Source organism: Calonectris borealis, chromosome 27 (assembly GCF_964195595.1).
Source record: "Calonectris borealis chromosome 27, bCalBor7.hap1.2, whole genome shotgun sequence".
NCBI classification, from domain to species: domain Eukaryota; kingdom Metazoa; phylum Chordata; class Aves; order Procellariiformes; family Procellariidae; genus Calonectris; species Calonectris borealis.
In genome coordinates, this window is record NC_134338.1 from 1,616,991 (window position 1) to 1,639,770 (window position 22,780).

Sequence of the window (22,780 nt, forward strand, 5' to 3'; positions counted from 1 at the left end):
TTACAAATTGGAATAATAATGAATATGCAGATGAAGTATTTTACCAAGTAATAGTAAAGCAGGGAACAGAATCACCATCTACCAAAATACAGTGCCTGTCATCTGGAAAAGCAGGTCCTTACACATTCAGAAATTTTTAGGTGATCTTAAGTTAACCGTGATACCAAAGCAACTTCTTCATTTAAACACAATTCATAGAAAGCATGCTCTATGTTCCATATTACAACCTAAGTTATATAGGGAATAGCATGCTAAATATTTTAATTCTTGTGTTTGGTAAACAATTGCTGTGCCTCACTGGGCAACTGCTGTTTGTGGGCCAACATTAGTAAGCTCCAACATCTCCATTCAGGTCAAGTTTCCCACCATCAAATTTATCACCAGTTTCCCCCATGGTCCATTTTTGGACCCAGGCAAGAGGCCGACGAACAAGCATGCTAAAACAGCAGCAACTTTCAGAAGTAGCAGAAATCACTACAGGGAACACTATAATCACCACCTCCAACAGACATTACCACCGCCTCAAACTTTTGTGAATGATCCCTAACACATTTCAGTTACATTAAGCAGTTTGGTTTTTGCTAAGCTAACAGAGTTCATTAGGACCGAACTGAAGGCGCTATATGAGCAAATTGGCTGGGGCGGGGGCAAGGAGCATGCTCAGGAGCAACCACATCTCCAGACAAAGGCTATCAAAAGCTTGCAAAAGGCTATCAAGCTCACAAGCAAAATGCCAATTAAGTGCATTTCTGTCTATATGTAGAGTCTCCACAAGCTTACACTTACAACGGTTTCCTAAACAAGGTCAGAATTTGGCATTGCTAGAAGAGAAAGGAAATTGATTTAAACCTCAGACCACTGGCTTCCTGTCTCCATCTATAGTAGGAAATTCAAAGTCTCCAGTATACATGACTCCAAGACACCTGTGGTGGCATAGAGAAAACAGAGATGACAAACAGTAGCAAGTCAAAGCACTCTGAAAACAGATGTGTTATACACTAATGTGAACGGATTGGTCCATGCTTCCTACCACTTAATGACATAAAATTGCTTTAAAGTTTGATCTTTGTGAAAGGCGTTAAAGCATTCACATTAAAAATTAGCATGAGCTTTGGAAAAGAACTTTTACACCTTAAATTGATTTAAAACTGTGATCCACCACGGAACTGGTGAAGCAATATCTGTACCACAATTACTGTAACCACTGGGCTACACCTGACTGTAGAGGTTTTATTTCTGCTCACCAAATCTGGCACTGCATTCTGTAATTCCTTTATGCAAGCTTCGTTGTAAACCTACAGAAGGAAAAAAAACTTATAGGGCTACTATATGTTAGCTGAAAATAGTCTTGAACTGGTGCCTTGAAACCATTTCATCTGATAAGAGAATTAAATAGTTTTGGGGGTTTTTTTAACCCTAAATTAGTTATTAATAAAGCGCTTCAAAAATTACTATGAAAAATCCTCTCATATTAAACTCATAACAGCAGCAGATAGAAGAATGTTCTCTCTATATAAACAAATGCAAAGCTGTTTGGTTTCTGCATAGAAATCATTAACCCTCATCACCTTGATTAATTACTTTCTATTTTTAAACCTTAAGACAAGACATTACTGCAGTTCCTTTCAGAACACATGCATAGGAAACCAATAGGCAAATCCCCTTCTTCCACTAGGGGAAAGAGAATAAATTGACCACAGCAGTATCTTTAGTTCACAACCTACAAACCGAGTTCCCAGTACCCTATCTTGCCCCTAAGGTACACATCATCTAGTTGGGAGAACAGAGCAAGGAGCAGTCAGTCTAATCGCATTCAGAGGAGCGGGAAACTAAATGCATTTACAACAGACCAGTCCAGATGCAAACACCACAAAAAACTACTGCTGACTTGGCTGCCCACACTTAGGCACTGCATATTTAACTGATACTAGCTCCAGCATTAGTTCATGTAAAAAACCTAACATACTGTGGAACTAGCGAAACATTAGTTGTAGCCCTGTCGGTACAGTTTCCATGTCCTCTGGGAGCTGCCTTCACCTACGTATTACTAGGACCTCTGAGGGTGTATTTTACACATACACCTAAGCTGATCTATCCTATGATCCTTCCCATCCTGGAACTGAGGGGGGGTGAAGCTTCTTACAGTCCTCCGCAACTCTGGAAGACTACCACTACCCAAATAATGCAATCTGCAAGTTACTGCAAAGTGGAGACATGACCAGTTCAAGACAGAGCCATTTTCCAACTCAACACAAGCTAGATCAGCTGAAAATACCTCAAACTCAATAATAAGGGATTATTTAATACCTGACAAGAATTCCCTTGAGTCTCTAAAGGCATCCTATGCCTTAAAACCACAAATAGCATTGCTCTGGACTTTTACAATACCTTATGAAAGGCAAATGAACCTCAAGGTGGTCTGAAGCACCACCCAGATATTTTTAATTCAAATAGTTTCTAGCCTTTGCAGGAGGCCTCTATGTTTTAACTTGAGGTACAAACCTGGTTAGGAAAGCAACAACTAAGACTATTCCCCTTTTTAGATCTTCATTATCTAGGTTTAGAGTTTTTCTCTTAAAGAATACCCTAAAGAATCTATTCAAACAAATGGGATTCTACCTTACTTTATTAGTACTGCAAGCATATTTAGAAAGACTAATAGGTGTGCATACATACACACAGAACATTTTACTAGGGGAAAAAGCAAAAGATGAGCATTTAGTTTAAATCTCTTAATACACATGCTTCCCCAAACTCAAGTATTCCTTAAAATATGACAGGAAGTGCCTATTTGCTTTTCCTATTCACACTAATTCAGGTCTATTGTTGGCCGAAACAAAGGTCTTTCAACCTGCATCACCCGTTCCCAGGACATTTGACACCAGTTTATTAATATCATAAACATAAGAGGCATAAGTGGCAGAAATCCAGACCCACTCCTGGTACCCGTCTTAAATAACCTTAGAAAGGCGGGTGAATAATCTCACAGGTTGTGGAACTACAACATTTACTCACAACTAGGAACAAGCAGTTAAAGGTCACAGCTTCTCCTTGAGCCTGTTCTTTGCAGCCACTGCAATACTATATAATTAAAAAAAAGGCTCAAGTCTGTCCACAAGCTTTCCTCTCTCCAACCAGCAGAATTGTTCTGCTTTTAAACAAAAAGGTAATCAACAGCAAATTCAAGATTTCAGCTGTTTTTTTTACCAGCCAGCTGTTCAATATGAAAGCTATCATGGGGTTCAGTTTTCTGAACATGACAAATTTCAGCTGCTGAGAGCTTCTAACCTGTAAAGCTCACACCTATTTTCAGGTGGGGAAAGGGAAAAAGAAGAGTGGCCCTCCTACTGAGGATGTGTCATAACTAGTTTTGCATCAATCCCCTTTCGACTGCAATGAAAACTCCTCTTCACTCAAGATTAGGATTATCAAAAAAAAGATTGTGAACAGTAGTTTCCAGCCTCTGGATAACATCACCTTCAGAGGCTATGCACCCCTAAATTAAGTTGCTATTTATCACTCCATCAAAAAGGATGTTTTTGATGTGAAATATAAACAATAAGAACAGAAGCATGAAGTAGAGAAAATAGACTAAGCAACGTCTATATTTAAAAACCTAAATGCATTATAAGTCTTAATTTATTCCTTTTGAAAGCATCACCTGCTAAATAAAAACCCATCTGGCATTTTAGATACCTGGCCTAGGTTTGTTTGTGCCCCACTCTTGTCACAGCATGCATCAGTTACACTTAACTCGGAAAAATTAAGTGTCCCTGTTTAGATGCAAATAAAGAAGCCCAAAACCTTAGGCTTCAATCAAGTGCCACAGAATTCTGGCACCCAAGAAAGTTTGTAACAGCCCAGAAGGGTCATATAACCAAGCCTTCCTTGAGTGGTTTAAATACACTAAAAAAAAAAATTGAAAACAAACATGTTATTTGGTACTGCAGCAATAAAACTACCTAAAACCAATTTTTTTTAAACCCCAAGTGAAATCTTAGCTAAAACGTAAGTCCAGTAGAATATCAAGTCTATGGCTTGCTTGAAGGGGCAAACTGGCAGCATCAGTGTTCTCTGCTTCTACAGTTCATACTACAGAGGAAGCATTTTAAGTATTACTGCAGACACAGTGATAATTGACTAAATGACACAAGAAAGAAAAAGAGCTTCCTCCCCTTTGAATTTTCCTGTTTCAAACATCTACTATTACAGGGATTGTGCCTTTCAACCATACATTATCCCTTTAAACAAAGTAATTGTACTAAGCAGTATGATATACAATCCACACTAGTTTTATTTCCATTACAGAAACACTGTTCAGCCAGCAAAACCTACACGGATTTATGAGAGGTCTTCCTGGACAAAGATAACAGAACAGTTAAGTTATATTTATATTGTGTAGAATTTAGTTGGGGAGTTACTCATCATTTTTGTCCTTTGTACAATCATATACAGATCATACATACCAATTATAGGGGAGCAAAATTAACTGTAGCAGGAACTAACTTCATACCCACAATTGCTTCATGTAAGATCCCCTTAGGTGCCCGAATGTTCTGTCACTACCACTCACAAAACTGAGGGACTTACTGAGCAATACAAGGAGAATTGAGACAGAGAGGCTTACAAATAACAGATTTGATTATCCGTTATAATATATATGAATATATATATAAGAAAAAATATATAATATATATAAAAAAACATATTATACTGCTCTAACATAGCATTTGTCTAGCCTTAGCACTCTGGTACATGACTTGTTCCAACATATTTTCTCCCTGCAGAGCTTTACTTTACAACGTATCATTAATAAAGCTACAGCAAAACTGTTTCTGCATATCTAATTTCCAAGAAAGTAACATCCCAATTTTAGTGCTGCTAAAGACAAAAGCTCAGGTTTACTGATTTTCCAGAATAAACTTTATGCTGGAACAGAGAAATTAAATAGCCTCTATTCAGAGGAGAACAGCGCTACCATTTCTGACCTCTCTGAAAACATAGCTGCTGATCTGCAGATAACGGACATCCTATTAACCATATGCAGAGTGAAGATTCAGGAGACCAGAACTCCACCTCAAGCCACTGCTCTCTGGAAAACCTGTATTCTTAGAGCTAAGTCACAGTACTACATACTCACTAGGCTCTTTCAGGATTTATACATAATGCTCACAGAAGTGCTCCACAATTCTCCTAAGACACGCTATGAAATGCAAGTTATACATAGTGTGAGGATTCCCCAAAATGCATTTAAAGAATTGGACTAAATTTTATTCAAGCTTTATTTCTTCTCACTGTGATAAACATGTTAGCAATGTATCTATTTTCCAAAACCAGGCTAATTAGCCCTTGTAGCAGAAGTGCTTTCGTGTATTGCCTAGCTGTTTTATTTATACTTCCATTTTCCCAGGGAACTGTTCTCAATATGCTTAGCAGGAATGAAAAAGAACGTTTGGGGGGAGAGGGGGGCAATCTCAATAAGCTCAGAAATACCACTTAGGCCTTAAATAAGAAAAAAGAGTGTCAACAGTTAAACTGTTCTTCCCACTCAGTTATATCCAGTTAATAGCACGAAGTCACTGCCTTGTATGGGTATCAGGGCTAATTTCCATTCAAGACCAGTGTGCAATCCCCACACAGAAATTTTAGGTGTTCCTTCACCAAAAGGGATTTTAAACATTATGAAAAAAGTCATTCAAGACTATGGGTAAGACTCAGCTCTCAAATATATGCTTCTGAGACTGTAGACTCTCCACAGATGAAGGTTTTTTAATAAACGTCCAACAGGAGTAATAGGTATAGTTGAAAGGTCTGCATTTAGAGAACATACTAACAAGCTCCCAAGGTCCTGTCAGCCTATTCTCTGTGATACCATCCTCATTCTGTTGTGACAGCTGATAAACACATTTGTTTGATAACCAGGGGCTGAGAAAGGACACTGAAGAGCCTACTACTCAGAGCATGGATTTCACAAATAGCAAAGTTATTTTCATGGTCTTTGATTCCCTTTAAAAGGAGATTTCTTTGTTAAAAAAATATTCAGCAGCAACAAGACTAGCAGAAAATCAGCCCTACGAACTGGGCAAATCACGGATGTATTTACTCAGCTCTTCTTCTAATTCACAGAATGTTTACAAGCTTCTCCTCAAGACTACAAATTACCTTACTCAAAATAGCTTACACCAATTGTAACGGAACACATCTACACAAAAGTTGCCCATATTACTTATTCAAGAGGATGTCCACCTACACAGGACTGAAAAACGTGCACTACAAAATCAGCTGTGTATTAACTCACATAACCAAACACTCAATCAGTAAAAATTTTAAAAGGATGTTTTACTTTGCATGTCTGTTCATTGAAAGAATAAATCATTTCTATTTCAAGTTGTATTTACTTGAACCATTACCTAATGTCTGAAGCCATTACCTTTTAATGGCTTTTATTTAAAAAAAAAACCACCAAATTTCAAAACTAAAAGGAAAACATACCTGCTTCTGCTTACATTTGTTCATTTTTATTATTCTTTTTTTTTTCCCTATGCCTAAGCCAGGTGCTTGAAACTAATTTGAATCAGGAACTACCTACTTCTCAATTTCTGCTGACAGCCCCCCCCCGACCTCAACCTATAGAAACATTCCTCACATCCACCATAGTATCTACACCAAAGTACACACTAATAACATAGGCTAAACAGTCCCCTCAGAAGACCTTACTTTAGATCTTTTCAGGGGCTTGTTTGTGTTCCGAAGTAGTACAGAGCTATTTATGGAAAAATCTCTGCTGGAATCGCAGCCAGAATTTCAATAGGCTGCACACTAGAGAAAAGCCAGTGGTTAGTTTTCTGTTTGCAAATAACAACATATTTGGAAATAACATACTGTACTATTGTTTTGCATGTACATAACAGTAGCCTCTAGGCAATGCCTTTCTCGATTTGTCACTGAGAATGCTACAGACTAAGAGCACTGCAATATCTTGATTTCCTCTTTTTGCTGAAGCCATTCCAAAACATATACTGCAAGTTAAAAATTAGTAGCAGTATTTTAGAAAAATATCATAATTTGGCAACGCCTTTCAAAATCAGCTATTAGACTTCTGTGACTTGCTGTGTATTTCTGTTGTAGATATAAAAAACAACTCCTAGAAACTATCGTGCTGTTTCAGACTCTTCTCATACATGCTTTGACCAAAGCTTTTATTTCAGGTGCAAAAGATAAGGCCAAAAATTTCTGAGGCTTTTAATCTTCATGTGAAGAATGCAAAAGACCATTACACCTCAGACGACATGTAAAGTGCCTCCTTCTCAGGAAGGAAAATGAAAGAAAAAAAATCACTCTTACCCACCAAAACGGAAAGGAGGGAGGGAAGGAGGGAGGGAGGGAGGCACACTCACTAGATGAATTTCAGGCAGCTTGCCGGAGAGCACAGCGCCTGTGAAGGTCACAAGTACAACTGAAGTTTCCAGCAGAGATGAACAGACAGTTCTGACTATTAAGTGACAGTGGAATAAAAATTTCTGATTATTTTGCTTACTATGGGCATTCGCTCCTTTATCAGTTCATTTTAATATTTAAGGCATTTTTTAGAGGCACGTGGAACCTGAAAAAACAGTCTTCCCTTTACCAGTTGCCCCTTCTTTTTTTTTTCCCCACTTGGCAAGTATTTTCCTGTGTTTCTATTCTGGCCCAAGCACTACATGCCTCAGCTTCTTCAAAAAAAATTTTATTAAACAGAGGCCATTACTAGTTTCTGGCCTGGACTTTCAGAGATTCTTAACACTCACTTCTCTAAATGATGCAAAATGGAATCTACAAATCTTGACAACTCTGTAAGGCAGAAGCTTATATTTAGAACACATCTTAAAAATACATATAGTCTACTAATCTGAGCAAAATACTGACTTTCACTTTTAAGTTAATTATTTTACATCTCTCACCTTCTCTATCTATAGATTAGGACCTTTTCTTTGTATTTTGGAAGAGTTGTATAACAGCTGAAAACAAGATAGAGAGTATTTAGTAGTATTACTGTTCTGCAAGGATCTCAAAGTTTCTTGCAATAACTTTTAAAAGTTTTGGAACTTCATTTTGGGGAACAGGCACTCTAGTCGTACAGATAGGGAAAACAAAGCATGGAGGGGTTAAAATTACTTAGTGACCTTCCAGCTGAAACAACTTTGGATGATTACTTTCAGTTATCTCCATTTCTAGTCTTCCTTTTTTTCAATCCCACCCCCTTCAACCCCCAGGATAATTAAATTTAAATCTAAACTTTAAATCTGGTAAAAAGTAAAATGGTAGTAACAGCTCTGTAAGAAACTTGAGCCTCAGTCAAAAGACACCAGTTAGGAAAAACAGTAATTGGAAGGTGCCAAACAACTTCCAGTTGAATGTTACATAATAGTAAAACTTCTGGAAAAAGAATTTCAACATATACATAAACAAGCTTACAAGACCAAAGAGGGCTGTGTACACCATCTTCTGTTGACAACTTCTTCAAAAAGATAGCAACCAGCAAGAGGGAAAGATTAAGACAGAAGTGCTCCTACACAGGATGCAATCACTCAGTCATTTTTTCTAACATGCATGCTTAATAACCCTTGTGCAGGAACACTGAGCAACAGAACGGAGAGATGACCTAGAAGCACAGTTGTAGATGGCAATTTAGAACACACTTCCCTGATTCTCAGAAACAGCAGAATGACAAGAATGCTACAGAAACAAGTCTGTTATTCCCAGGTTTGGTACGAGCTTCTTCAGGTCAAACCAAGGAAGAGAACCCACAAGCTCCAGGGAGCCAACAACCTGATGTGCAGAATCTCCTAGTGGCTTGTTTTGTCTTGTTTTAAAAGCTCTCTGTCTTCCCACTGCACTTTCCTTTGAGGCATCTAAATATTGTCAGAGACAAAATTGCTGAGTTAAGCGCAACATGTGTTCTGCTCCAGTAACAGAACTGGTATATTACCAGCCCCCACCACTTTCAAGAGTGGGTTATCACTTCCAAAAGGTCTGGAGTAAAAGGAGAGATCCTGGATATTTCTTGAAAACAAAAAGGAAAAAAAAGTAAGACTCAACTGAAAACAAAACAAAACAAAAGCATGAAGCTGTGATAAGAACAGATGGAGAAAAGGCGGAAGGACTATATAGAAAGTTCTAAAATTGTGGTCAAAAAGCCATTCCTGCCACTTCCACATTCCACTAAAATAGCTTATGAATGCTATAAAGCAGTGCCATTTTCTCACTGCTAGACTATATAACGAAAAAGTTCACAGGCTTCAACTTCAATTGCTGTTTGTTCACATTGATCTTTTGGAAGAGGTATCCTCAAACATGAATCTCAATTCACTGAAAGTAGAGTTTTCTATATGAAAGGCAGTCTATGAACAAGCACATATCAACTGTAACCATGAAACGGCTGAGGAAGAGGCTGAGCAAGTGCTCACAATGCCATAGTTTCACATGTTGCCTTAAAACCATTATTGTATATCCAAGAGAAGCAATCCATCCGTTCACCTCTCACACTTCTTGCGCCACTCCTGTAGCACCACTACCTATTCCAACACAAACATTCGTCAGAGTTTGACAGATCAGTCTGGGGAAGCTAACTCAGGATAAAATTAATCTGACTGCAAATAATCCAAGAAATGTAATTTTCACTCAGGTCAGTTTCCCAAAGTGATCACTCTGCAGCTAAGTGAAGGTCTGCGTCAGCTCAAAGCGGTAACTGGTCAAGGTACAAGGAAGGACCACCTCTTTCAGAAGCAGCAGCTACTTGAAGTGACAATGAGCCTACAGGCAAGTCAGGATGCAATTTGAATTCTAACTCCTCTTTCCATACCAAGGCCACACTTCACCCTAAAACAAGCTCAACACGGTAATTATTAAAAGATAATCCAAGATTTTTTTTTTTAATTTCTATATATGAATCCTTACACAATGCACCAAGAACAGTACCTGAGAAGTTAGGTTTTTGTTACGTAATTCCATTGGAAAAAAGTCCGGGAACCCTCAAACAAGTGTCTTTGAGAATCATTATATATTTATGAGAGTTGAAACTAAAGATTTATTTCAGTATGTAGCTCTTGTCTGCTGGACCAATTTACTTTAAAATTTTAAGTTATTAAAAAAAAAACCAACCTTAAAACTTATAAGCACTATACACAAACACACATAGGTCATAATTTCTGCGAATCATCTTCTAACCTTCTACTAACAGGAGAAAGGCCAGCTGAAATCACTATTTTTTAGAATCAAATAATGGTCCCTGGAATACTTTTTATATTCATCAGGGAAAAAGGAAAATCCAGCTACTAGCATTTAACAGACAAGAATATATTAGAAATTATTCCAAATTTTAAATAAGCAGCTATAGTCTGAAGTCTCAATTACCTTAACTGTTCCTGAATATATGCAATTATCTTTTCTCAACTTCTCAAAAACAGAGTGCCAACTGTGTGTGTTTGGAGATCACATTATTCCTAGAGCATTAATTTAAGAACTGAAATTGAAAATGCCACAAGAAACATTTCCACACAAAATGCATTCTATATACCTGGGAAAGCAATTTTTCTTACAATACAAGTCTTTTAAACCCTCTTTTTCTGACCCTAAAATTTTCTTCCAAAATTAGATGCAAGCATAACTGCCTAAGGGGTTTAACATGTGACCTAAATACGCTAGTTTTCTTAATGGTGCTATCACTTGTGAATCACTAAGAGGAAAACACATTTTCATAAAGAATGGCTGACCAAATTAATAATTTCTCCTCCAGTGCTTAATAAAAGCATGGTAAGTTCGAAAAGAGAAGCTTGCAGCCACTTCTGTTTCTGTAACCAAACGACAGTCATGCACAGAAGCCTCAATAACTATTTTCAGTAATATTATCAACTCACAGTAGCAACACCCTACCTGATGTCTCTTTAGCCAGCATCTTAATTTTAAAGGCAAATGTAACAATCCAAAACGTTCCAGTCGCAGAAAAGAACAAGGCAAGACCACCATCATGTAACACTACCTGCTGCCCAGAGCATTCTCCTAAAGCAGTCCTGTTTGGGGAGCCAGAAAGTGAGCAACAGTATATTCAATAAAGGAAGTCCTGCTACACAAAATCATTAACAAATGCACACACACAAAGTATCAATACTTCACCTCTTAAGACACCTTTTTAGGCTTCCTCCTTTTCAGGAAGGCTCATGTAACAGCATAAAAGAAAGACAACATCCTTTCTATTTCCAGCTTACTCGCATACTAACCCTACAAAAGTAGCATTTAGCTAGTGCATGCTTTCAGAATAGAACTGAGCTATAAAGCAATGTAACAAAACTGTAACTACACATACTCTACTCAAGTTTAAAATCTAGAAAACTGTCCAGATATAGTTAGACTATAAGACCCACTGCTGCTTCTTGAAAGAGATTATTCTAAATTGATTTGGATCAAGTATCATACTTCCTGTATTTCTCTCCTTTTATTTTCATAGACACATGGTAACTGTTGTCTCTGTTCACATTCACAACGTAAGCGCCTACCTATGCCAGGACTTTTCATTCATTTTGATCATTTTCATTTCAATCATTTTTTTAAGAAGGGTAAACCTCAGTTTCACATAATTACTGAACACTGACTTACTCTGCAAAACTTTTCACTCCATACTAAAAATATTGTAGACATAGTTATGGTACTGCATATTATAGACCATTGAAAATATGAGAAAACGTCTCGAAAATACCCTTAAGGCAGTTACAAAAGCATCTTATACTAATGAAATTGCTTTGGGAGCACAGTGTTTCCTAAAGAGAAAAGAACAAATGGTAGCCTTCATTTGGTACCATCAGTAATTGATGTTTTTACTACAGAAGGTACAGTACACAGCCGATTTAATTGTAAGCACACTCAAATGGCATTCTAAAAACAAAGAAGGCCTAATTCTACAGCATCTAAATGCGAAACAATACATTAGTTTAGGTGAAGTCAAAACCCCAAACAAGGGATCCATTTTTCAAATCATATTAAGAGTGATAAGGCACGACAAGAGAAGATTATCATTTGTCAGATTATCTTTTTGAAGTACTTTACAGTAAAGCAATCAGTCAGTAATCCATCTCCCAATTAAGTGGTATGCTCTTCTAGAACAACTTCCAAGAAACTAGACTGTACTGATACTAACACAGCTCTTTTTACTAACAGAGCTGGTAACAATGCTAAACAAATGTCATTTCCACACACTGCTTGTGTGGACGCTGAAGGAAGAAAACCGATTCCATGTGTACTAGTTTTGCTGCAGAAAAATGTCAAAAAGATGATTTACAACACAGTGATAAATGACACTCTGTGTGTGTGTCCCTGCGTGTATGCTTGCACATGTGTACGTGATACCCAATTTCAAAAAAATCTAGAACTATCACACTGCACAGCAGCTTGACAACTGGCTTATACCTACCTAGATCCACGCTGCTACCAAATTAGGTAGTTCTGCATTCTCCACCTGCCCTCAGGCACATGTTTTCATCAACCCCTCTTTGTATCTCTAGTGCTTGCACATCCACACAGCCTTAAATTCAGGGATCTGATTCGACTGCCATGTAACCCAGTAAAAATCTACAGGTCCATTTGTTTTCAATAGCAGCACAGACTTGGACCAACTTCAGTCTTTACATCTAAAAGAAGATGATCACCAGTGATGCGGGATCTCTGCCAAGCATTAGAGCACCATAGCAAAGCTTCGACTATTTTATTTGGCCAGTATTTTAGTTCAGTCTCTTAAGACTACTGTTACAGTATCGGTAGGAGATATCTATTGCTGACCTTCAGATAGCACGTTAAAAGTATATCTCTTGAACAGCAAAGGTTTAAAGTCTTTTTTATCAGTTGATTTTACCATTTGTAGTAGCATAGCACTGAAGAGATCAGGGTCTTGTGTTGACTGTACATAAAGTCCTATAAAGAGACCAAACCTCTTCCAGAGTTCCTCGTGTTCCCTTGAGCCACTTGATCACTCTCCACACTATGCTGGCACAAGCACACACAGAGCACTGAGAACCAGATCAGGGTTCAATTCAGCTGAAAAATAATCCAGTCAAAACCACAGTTTTAAGTATTTTTCAGCTGGATCAGCTTCCCAAACAAGTTCATTGTGCAGTAACATGAACACTTGTGCCAGCAAAGTGGGAAGGAGTGCCTCTTTAAGCAGAAATGCTGCCAAACATGTAGCCGTGGCCTAAATAGGCAAGTCAAAAGAGAACAGAAAGAAGAAGGGAGGAAAAAAAAAAAAGCAGCAGACAGTACAGCTAGGAACACCCAGCTATTAACTCTTACTTCAGCATTGCATCCACTAGGAGTTTTAGTCTTCATTTTAGTTCTCCCAAAACATGTTCTATGAAGCTATAGTACCACAGAAAACCATTTGTAGGGTAGAAATATCCAAACCAGAATCATTTAGGTAGCCCCTTTAAAATCAAAAGCTATGAAGTTTCACAAAGCTGATCAAGAGTTGTAATCCACCAGGATTGCCGCTGATAGCCAAGTTGCATTCATTTGTACTGCTGGTGACGGCTTGATCACTATAACTGCCGTACTTACAACACAAAAAACCCACTCCTTTTCCCAACTAATTTTTAATTTAAGCAAAAAAAGATTCCAAGAAACAGCAGAGCATCACAGAAGTAACAGAAAAATACTGGTGAGCATGACTGACAAGCTGAAGTGCCCTAGCTACCAAACCCATGTCAAGAGAGTACTGAATAACTTCTAGGGAGCTAAACAGCCAGTTACTATTCAGCTGTTTGCTAAATGCTCTTTGTTTTGGGGGATTTCACACTTTAAATGCCCACTGTAGTCAATCTAGACCAGCAGTTCCTAGAACACAGTAGCCTATTTCTCTCTCTAGATACAGACAGGCATTCTACAAATGGCTGAAGATAAAAGAGCTAAAATACAGAAGCAGGCTTCAGAATACAGAATAGGACTATAACCATGGGTCTTTTTATTTATCTACAGCGTATTTCAAACTACCCCTTAAAACCAAATCTATTACTAGTCATTGCTCCTTCTAACTGATGTTACCTTATGAGCATACAGAACCTAACCACAGCCCTCAAAAACCCAAATTAAGCTCCCTCCCACAACTATACCCCAATCTTTCAGCATTATCACAACCTCTCACACCTTTCCTACTTTTCTCTGAGAATTTTTCCTCCCCTTCTATTCCATCAATTCCCATTAAAAAAGCCCTTCAGCGACTTCTATAATAATGCCATTGTTTCTCTTCTGTGACTCCTGCCCACAAACACAGCTCAGCAGAAGCCCTTCTTCCCAACTGATCCCAGCAACATTCTTCCGTCTACAAGGTATAGGCCCCTATTAGTCAATTGTTGGTAAGCCTACAGAACCAATGTGCCACCAGGAGTAACAGTCTGGTAGGACAGAGCTAACCAACCTTCTGAAGGAGGCTCAGCAGCTCTAACCCATTATTACAGATACGCATTACTTGGCAAAGAGAAAGTTTTCCGGTAAGGCAAGAGAAGATGGTGAACTCCAGATGGTGGTAAACTGGTTTTTACAGCAGTCCTCATTCCTGGCTTCAATCTTCCTTACTCTGAGATAACAGTTTTCGTGCACTGAAGGCAAACTACCATTACTGAAGCAACAACAGTTCCCATAGCTGCTCTGCAATTTTGAAGTCTGCCAGAAATAAACATGAAACTACACTTGAAAGATATAACAAACCTAGAATCAAATACAGAAAGCATTCCTGAACAAGAGAAAAGTTAAATCTTGTTTATATCTCTGACCACACACACGAGCTGGCTAGGGACAGAAATGTAAGAGACTTCATCTGTTCATCATCTGCACAAACTGAAACAGACTACAGCAATGTTTTGCCTACAAAAGAGGAAATGTGAAACAAGTCATAGATTATTAACAAAGCAGCAGAATGGTTACGCATCAGACTTTAAAATTAAGTCAGTAATCAGCACCCACAGCAGATATTCCAGTACTTCTTTCAGAGACAATTCAGGCATGAAATAGTTAAGCAACTTGTCAAAGATGAGCTGTAATCACTCCGGGTTAAAGCTTAGGACTTAAGTTCCTGGCTCCCAGCCTTGGACCTAGACTATCAGACTTTTACATATCTTTGGATTACACTTGAAAGAACATTTAGATACAGCAGCTTGACTCTTTTCCTTCTGCCAAGTAATTAAACAAATTTGACTTAATTTGTTCTGAAGTACGAACTCATTCCATTAAGCAAGTGTCTAGTTTTCAGAGGCAGTTTAAACTCACAATTCTTAGTTGTTTCCAACTGGAGCTGCCATTATGCCACATCTTGGAGAACGTAACAGCAGAAGAGTAAAAACAAGTCCCAAAACATTGAAACTGCTGCAGAAAATCTTTGTAATTCTTTTCTATAATCACTCCCATAAAGGAAGCGGCCACTAACAAACATGGTAATGTCTGCTCTTGAGTATTTCTGGACAGTTAAAGTCTTGCTTGCACTGAAACAGTGATGGCACAAAAGAAAAAAACCCATGCATTACAGATGGCTTTGATAACCTGATCATCAAACTTATCAAGGCCAATGACTGTGTTCTCCACTGGAGAAGTCCTGTCTTATCTAATGTCCTGGCTCTGGATTCTCCAGAGTACACGGAACAAGTTGAGCACAGATATGTTGTAGGATTGGGCACAAGCAGGACAAATATGAACTTAAGGACAGAGGAAAACTTCTGTTGAGCAAAGAATCAGCTATTTCAGAAAGAGAAGCAGCACAAGCTACAGCACCCTCACCCTTATGCAATGGACTGCTAAAATCACAAAAAGACAAACTTTTGCCATCAGTTAAAATTAAGAACCCCAATTACAACGAAGCTGACACTCGGATTTCAACTTATAACCCGATTTCTGTGTTTAACTTTGTGATCTGATAGGACCACGCCACAGCTTACATCCAAGGATAAATTCCATACATACCAAGAGAAGAGAGGCTAGTTCTCCGCTCCTCACACATCCATGTTCCTCAAGTTAGAAAAGCTTTGCCACAGCAGAATGGCACAGGCAGGCCCCAGATATAAACTCACTGCCATCTTCTTTCCTCAAGCTTTAGTAACAGCCTTCCCCCTTCTTTGCCTTCCACCCTCATTAGCTCTAAAAGAAACACTGTCACATCCATCTATCACACAGTGCTTAGAAAGCCAGAAAATTAAAAACTGTATGTATCAGAGCTCATGTTTCAGCCATCAAAGCCACCAAATATTGACTTTGTAATAGACAGCCATTCTAGCCTAAGTATCTAAAGAATTATAGGTTATATATATTACGTGAAGGTGACGAGGTCAGATCTGACCTCAAATCTACTGGAAGCTATGTACTAGCATTCTTAGCAAGCTTTTTAAAGCTACTGCTACTATTACTGTATTGAAAGTGTTATTCTACATTGGCCTGTTTTATAGGCAACATTGTAGAGAGACCACTGGTTTTGCATTCGACTGATTAATGCAATTAAATGGATGCCGTTTTCTTGGTTAACACTTCTATTAGTTTAGTTTAAGCTAGCTTTCCAATATAAATATTGCAATATCATATTATGAACAGGAAGAAAACAGAAAGCAAAACCTCCCATTTCTTTCAGGTTTGTTTTCTTCACTTCGTTTTTAGTGACGTTTCAGTATTCCACAACAAAAGTTAGTTTTTAAAATTTGAGTTCTAAAGCCATTCAAAAAACCAAAAATCCACCCGAGGTACTACCGTACCCGAACTGGCACTGTCCTCAGTCACAGTCAAGTACGATTAGAGTCCATACTTGTTAGCTTGCAGACCACAGCAGTCGAACAATCATTTAAGTTTCGGACAGCAAGATTTTCTTTAGCTTTCACCATGATGCCTGCCACAAGAAAGCAGACAGAAAAGCAGGGAGGGGAAAAAAGGTCCTCAGACTAGACTTAGAGCTACTGACAACTTGTCCTTGGGTATTCTGAAGGACCAGAAGCATGCAAAGTTGCTGTTCCAATTTTTGCAAGAACCACACAAGGCTCCGTTTCATTAAAATGAACCTTAAATCCAGAAATATAGCTAATAAAAGGAAAAACGTGACCAGCTTGATACATTATTAACCCTTCCAACAGAATCAGAGGGAGACATTATGAAGCATAACAAGAACTCGAAGGATGGCACGGAAGCTAAACTTGCACTTCGCTTAGACAGCTGGCTTTCAAAAATTTCCAGCATGAGTTGTGGGAGCCAAATATACAGGAAGAAGAAAGAATTTCAGCTCACAAATTCAGCTCACAACCAAGTATAATACCAACCTTGGGACCTCACTCCAGGATCTAGGCATTTAAATTTCAGGATGTCTTGCAGTGTATCGACGCTCTGGGATTTGTACCATCCTAAGTCAGTTATAGCTGACAATGAAACCAAACTTCTCGTTGCTCTTTGAGTCACAAAACCAGAAGGCTACATCTTCCATAAAATCAAAAATGGGCATTCTTACAGTTTTTTGGAAACCATCCTGACTGGCTTGCTAAAGCTGAAGCTAGTTAATTCACTTACAGCGAAAGCTTCCCTGAACTCCACCCACTATGACTCCAGCAATACACAGTACAGCTGCTAACCTGTCAGGAAGCACAAGGCTAGCAAGTCATCTTTCGTAACACGAAGTACAATGCTTCGAACAGCTAAGGAAGTTACGGACAGACTACTTCCTGATTTCTGCATTTCCAGATCCCTGTAAAAGCCACTTTACAATAATATATATATATATATATATATATATAAAAAAAAAGCTCATTACTATTACACGCATGTCAACATGTCTATTTTAATGAAGAATTATTTGCAAGCACTTGCCACACAACCATAACTTCTTCAATATAGGTATTTAATTAAGGATTTAGTTTGATATGTAATGAAAATAAAGGTTACAGAATTTAAAGTCTGCCGCGGAAAAATTATACTACATGTAACAGTAGTTTTGAGTTCAAGCTTTAAAAATATACTTCCTGAAGAATTTAAAATTAAACTTTAAAAAAATTGTTACAGCTTTTTTGTTTCCAAAAGCCACCTTTCAATGACAGGAGTCTTTCAAAGTGCATCATTTGCCACATGCTACAGCTAATAAATAAATACAAGTCACTTATGTTTACACTGATTTTTTCGGCCTTTGGAAGTTAATTTGAACCACATGTCAAACGGGAAAATAATGGAAACTGTAGTTATTGCTTTTCCAAATACAACATTAATATTACTTGTAAGTCAGAGCATTCAAGATATGTAAAAAAAGAAAAAACCCTAAAAATTACATAAGTGACAAGGCCAACTGCTTGCAAAAGAAAAAATTTAACTCATGATCTTACAGGCTGTGTTGTGCAAACAGGACTTTACGGCCAAAGAAATGCAGAAGTCAGCAGGACTTTCCCCAAAAAAGATTGCAGAAGGAATTTTCCTCTCTAGCACAGCAATTTGAGCAGCACAGAGAAAGTATGATTCTTCTAACGATCCCCAATCCAAGTAAAAGAACATAACAAATACATTTTTTACAGTCACAATCAGAGGCAGACATCTTAGTATAAGATGACATTTGTCACTGCCAGCTTAGAAAAGTTTTAGGCAATTTCCAGTATTATTTCAAACACAAACCCCTTAATAAGTAAACATGCACAAACATTCAGATTTCTTCCTCTTCTGGTGAATAGAAGCTGGAAAGATTGGGAAAAAAACTTGATCTTTATCTAGTACTTAGATCTTCAAAGAGTACAAACATTAATTAATTCTCACAACACCTCCCTGTGGAATGCAAGTATCACACTCCCCATTTTGCAGATTAGGAAAAAACACAAATCAAAAGCTGAGTGACAGGAAAATCTAACAATCTTGGAAAACAATTCCAGCAAAATAGTTAAGAAGCCTGAATCCAAGCCTTCTTAAAAGCGTGCAGAACAGTACTCTCAAACCACAGTTTACCCCTGAATCTGGGTATCTGAATGCACATTGAATGTCTATTCACTTTGCTCAAGTTGCGTACAGCAACACTGAGATATTTTAATAAGATTGCATTCACGTCTCCCTACCTAAGGAGTAGTTAAAAAGTCAGAAAACATTCAATAAAAAATATTGCTCTTACCTTCTGCTACATCATCATCTACAGCGCCTTTCACCTGAGAAAAACACCACTGAATGTCATTTCCTCCTCCAGCTCCTAAAAAACACGATCAAAAAAATGAGACCCCCCACAGCAACACAAAGAGCACACAATAGTTACCAGTTGAAAATTTCAGACAACATTGTACACGCCTACTTCCTCAGCAATGCTGTCGGCACAATTACAAATTGCCCCTCCCCACCTTTTTCCTTTACAGATATTGTTTTTGTCATTAGTGGTTTGCCAGCGTTCAATGCAACGTTTGTCAAAAACAGTGTAAGCATAAGCAGTAACTGTGATAAAAGCCTCTATCACCAAAAGCTCGCTGGACTACGTAACATTGCTAGTGCTAACTTTAACTGCACATTTAAAATGAGAGTGCATGAACATCTTATTTCACACAAAGCTTCTTCCTAGTTTAGAAGTCAGAACCCTCTACAAACACACACACACACACAAACAATTTAAACAGTAACTGTCAGAAAAAGCTGTACGTTTTTGGAAAATTTCAATCTTTTGTTCAATATAAACCAAGCATGCTATTCATTTCCTTCTTTTACAAAAACATTGAACTGAACCTACATACTAAAGGCTAAAGAAAAAAAATTTTACCACAATTTTAGAGTCTCTTCGCAGAAGTAACGAAAGCAATTATCAGCCTTAAAAAAGCAGCAAATCCGAGCAGAAAAGCAAACAAGCAATCTGATGTTAACAAGTTCTACTACCATAGAAAACGGATCGAAGAGAAAACTTCAGGAACATTACTGCCTCGGCGGAAGGCAGTGATTCATTTGAACCCTGCCACCAAAACACACAAAAAAATCACCACCCATTTCTTTTGCATTTCATTCTGAGCAAATCACTGCAGGGCTGAGTACATACAGGAAGAGACTGAAATGGGCTTGCCTCTTTTTTTTTTTTTTGAAAGACACTGTCAAAATGGAACTTTTCCTCAATACAATTCAAACAGGCTGAGCAACAGATGGCATTTACACATTAATCCAGAGGTCTGTTACCGCTTTTGGAGTAACAAAGAATACAGAAGGGGCTTCTTCCCTCTTCTACACTAAGTTAAGGGGGGGGGGGGGGGGGGAAGTCAAAGACATGGAAATCAGAAGCCCCAAAATAATCTTTCCAAAAAAGACCATGTGTCTCAGAATGCTAAGAGAAGTGCTGGAATATAATGAGAATCCCGTCTGCATTTTTTGCTTGCCTTAATTTCTTTTCTGAAAGATTAGACATGCAAGCTACATAGCCTGACAAGGTGAAGGCAAGTACAAGCATCCATCTATGCAAAAGATATCAAAATGCTTTTGCAGCTACACTGGAAAGGTTTGCCACACACATCTCTCTACCATTCCCCAAAACTCGTACAACCCATTTTCCTTCCTCTCTCCAACCTCTTCATTTGTCATTTAGCAGCTGGCACCATGGAAGCATTTAAAGGGGACAGCTTGTAAGAAAAATCACTGCTCTTTCTACTTAAGGCTAAAATTCTATTTTTCATACAATTTACTTGAATCAAGTTGGCACTTCCACACACACCCCCCCGACTAAAACAAAAAGAGGAGGGTGGAGCATGGGCGTATGGTGTGGGGGAAAAAAAGCAAAGCACAAACCTAATACAGCCTCTCATGCTTGCTCCTCCAAATGCAAAGCGCTGAAAAGACAATTCATTTGCAGAGGCGGGGGATGAATATGTTTCCAAATTAAGGAATCGCAAGGAAAAGTAAGAAGGAAGAGATACCTTATGCATACACACTTCTAGCCTACCAAGAGCACTTTAGGATGCAAAATGGGGAGCAAGAACAGGAAGGAACGAGAAAGAAAACACAGAAAGACCTGTATTATTTAATTACACCCTGTACCCAATTTTACTCTCATTTGCAGATGCTTAAAAGCTGCACCCTACAGAAGGGTGCAATTGTGCTCTGGACACAAGCACGTCTGCACCCTAGAACACCTCTCCGTGCACAGCAGCACTTGACTGCACAGTCCTCACTAACTCCACCTGAGAAATGCAACATACATGCACGTTCACAAATTCAAAAAGCCTGTAGGGGGAAAAAAAGAAAAAAGGCGAAAGACCCACCCTATCTGCAAGCCTCTTGCACACCGAACTTCAAAATACACCAATTCCCCCATCGAAGCCCCTCCACCTTGCTTCTTTCATGCTTTTTTTTTTATTTATTATTATAAGGGAGGGAAAGGAAGAAGGGGTGGGTGGGAGGAAAGCGCGATTTCCCAGAAGGGGGGGAAATCGGGAACGCGCAGGCGAGGCAGAATGGCAGAGCGGGGACGGGGGAGCGAGCGAGGCAGGGGCAGCCGGCACGCCGGCAGCCGCGGCTCGGGAAAGGCAGAGGCAGGCTGCGAGGCATTCCGCGAGCTGGGGAGAAAACCCCGGCGAGCCGGGGCTGGCGGGGGACGGAGGCGGCGCTGGCCGCTGCCCCCGGCCGGCAGCCCCGCCACCCGGCCGGCAGGCCGCTGCCGCAGCCTCACCTGCGCCCCCCGCCCGGCGGCGGCGGCAGGGGCCGGTGCCCCGCGGGGGCAGCCTCCCCTTACCTGCCATGTTGGGCTCGCGATAGCGGCCGCGGCGGGTCGGGCGGTCTCGGCGCTGCGCGGCGGGGCCGCCGGTGCCGGGCGGGGGGCGGCGGCGGGGGGCGGATGGCGGCGGATGGCGGCGGGGGTGCGGCCGGCTCCGCTCCTGGGGCTGCCCCCGCTCCGCGCCTCGCTCCGGCCCCCCCCCAAACGCTCCACTTTCAAAATGGCGCCGGCCGAGCTGGGGGTGACGTCACCCGGCGGGGGGGCGGGCGGGGCGGCGCTCCGGAGAGGGCGGGGCGGCGCGGCGGGTCCCTCGCCGCCCCCCGTAGGGCCGGGCGGCCTGGCGGGGCTGCCGTGGGCCCGCACCCGGGGGCCGCCCGCCGGGCCTCGCTCGCCGGCGGGCCCCTCCGCGCTTGGGCTGGCGGCAGCCGCAGCGCCGGGCCTTTCCGGGGGCTCGTCCCCTGCAGGGAAAGCTTCCTCCGAGGGCCCCAATTACCTCCGCGCCCTACCTGCTCGGCAGCATGCTTTGCAGGCTCACCCTTTATTTTACGCCTTCACCGGTTCTCCCCCTTGGCTGGTCCTCGTTGCGTGGTTCTGGTTTTTTTCTTTCCTCCACTCCCTCACTTCCTTCTCCTGCCATTTCCTCATGCAGCAGTTCCTCGCCGTACCCACATAACCTGTTCGATGCACGTTTCCCACCCTCCTGGATGCTTTCCATAACGTCTGCAGACTTGGTCTCTTATTTCGCTGGAGAACCCGAGCGCGCCTTTGCCATTCTCATTGCTATTCCCTGCGTACACCCAGCCATGCTTCTGAGCCATTTTTAGCCTTCCTCCACCTTTCACACTCACAGCCAGCAAGATCTACAAAGAAAGACTTCCAGCCGAGCCCAGCTTGGCACAACTCCTGCTGGCTCGGAAAGGATGAAGGCTCCTTTTTAGCTCACTCGGTCCCAGTTAAAGTCTCAGCTGTAGTTAACATACAGGACTCGGATAATTGATTCAGTACAAACTATTTAAGATCTTGTGAAAGTCATCAGTTTCCCTTCACACATGTTTGTGCAAACGTCGTCTTTCTTCTCAGGCTGGGTAGAGCTTGCTA

The 22,780-nt window shown here is 40.1% G+C and overlaps 1 protein-coding gene across 5 annotated transcripts in view; it reads right to left on the minus strand.

The window, feature by feature from the left end:
• Positions 1-21,909, minus strand: part of PPP2R2A (protein phosphatase 2 regulatory subunit Balpha) — a 41,481-nt gene extending 19,572 nt beyond the window's left edge. For 4 of the 5 annotated variants that reach the window (XR_012677475.1, XM_075174867.1, XM_075174866.1 and 1 more), the window contains exons 1-2: positions 21,701-21,909; positions 19,121-19,195 (exon numbers count right to left, since the gene is read on the minus strand). Coding sequence is in view for 4 of the 5 variants with exons in the window: in XM_075174867.1 (XP_075030968.1) it covers positions 19,121-19,195; positions 21,701-21,707 (82 nt within the window). In the remaining variant the exon portion in view is untranslated. The remainder of the gene's footprint in view (positions 1-19,120; positions 19,196-21,700) is intronic. The other variant, XM_075174864.1, reaches the window with a different exon arrangement.
• Positions 21,910-22,780: the final 871 nt, after the last annotated feature.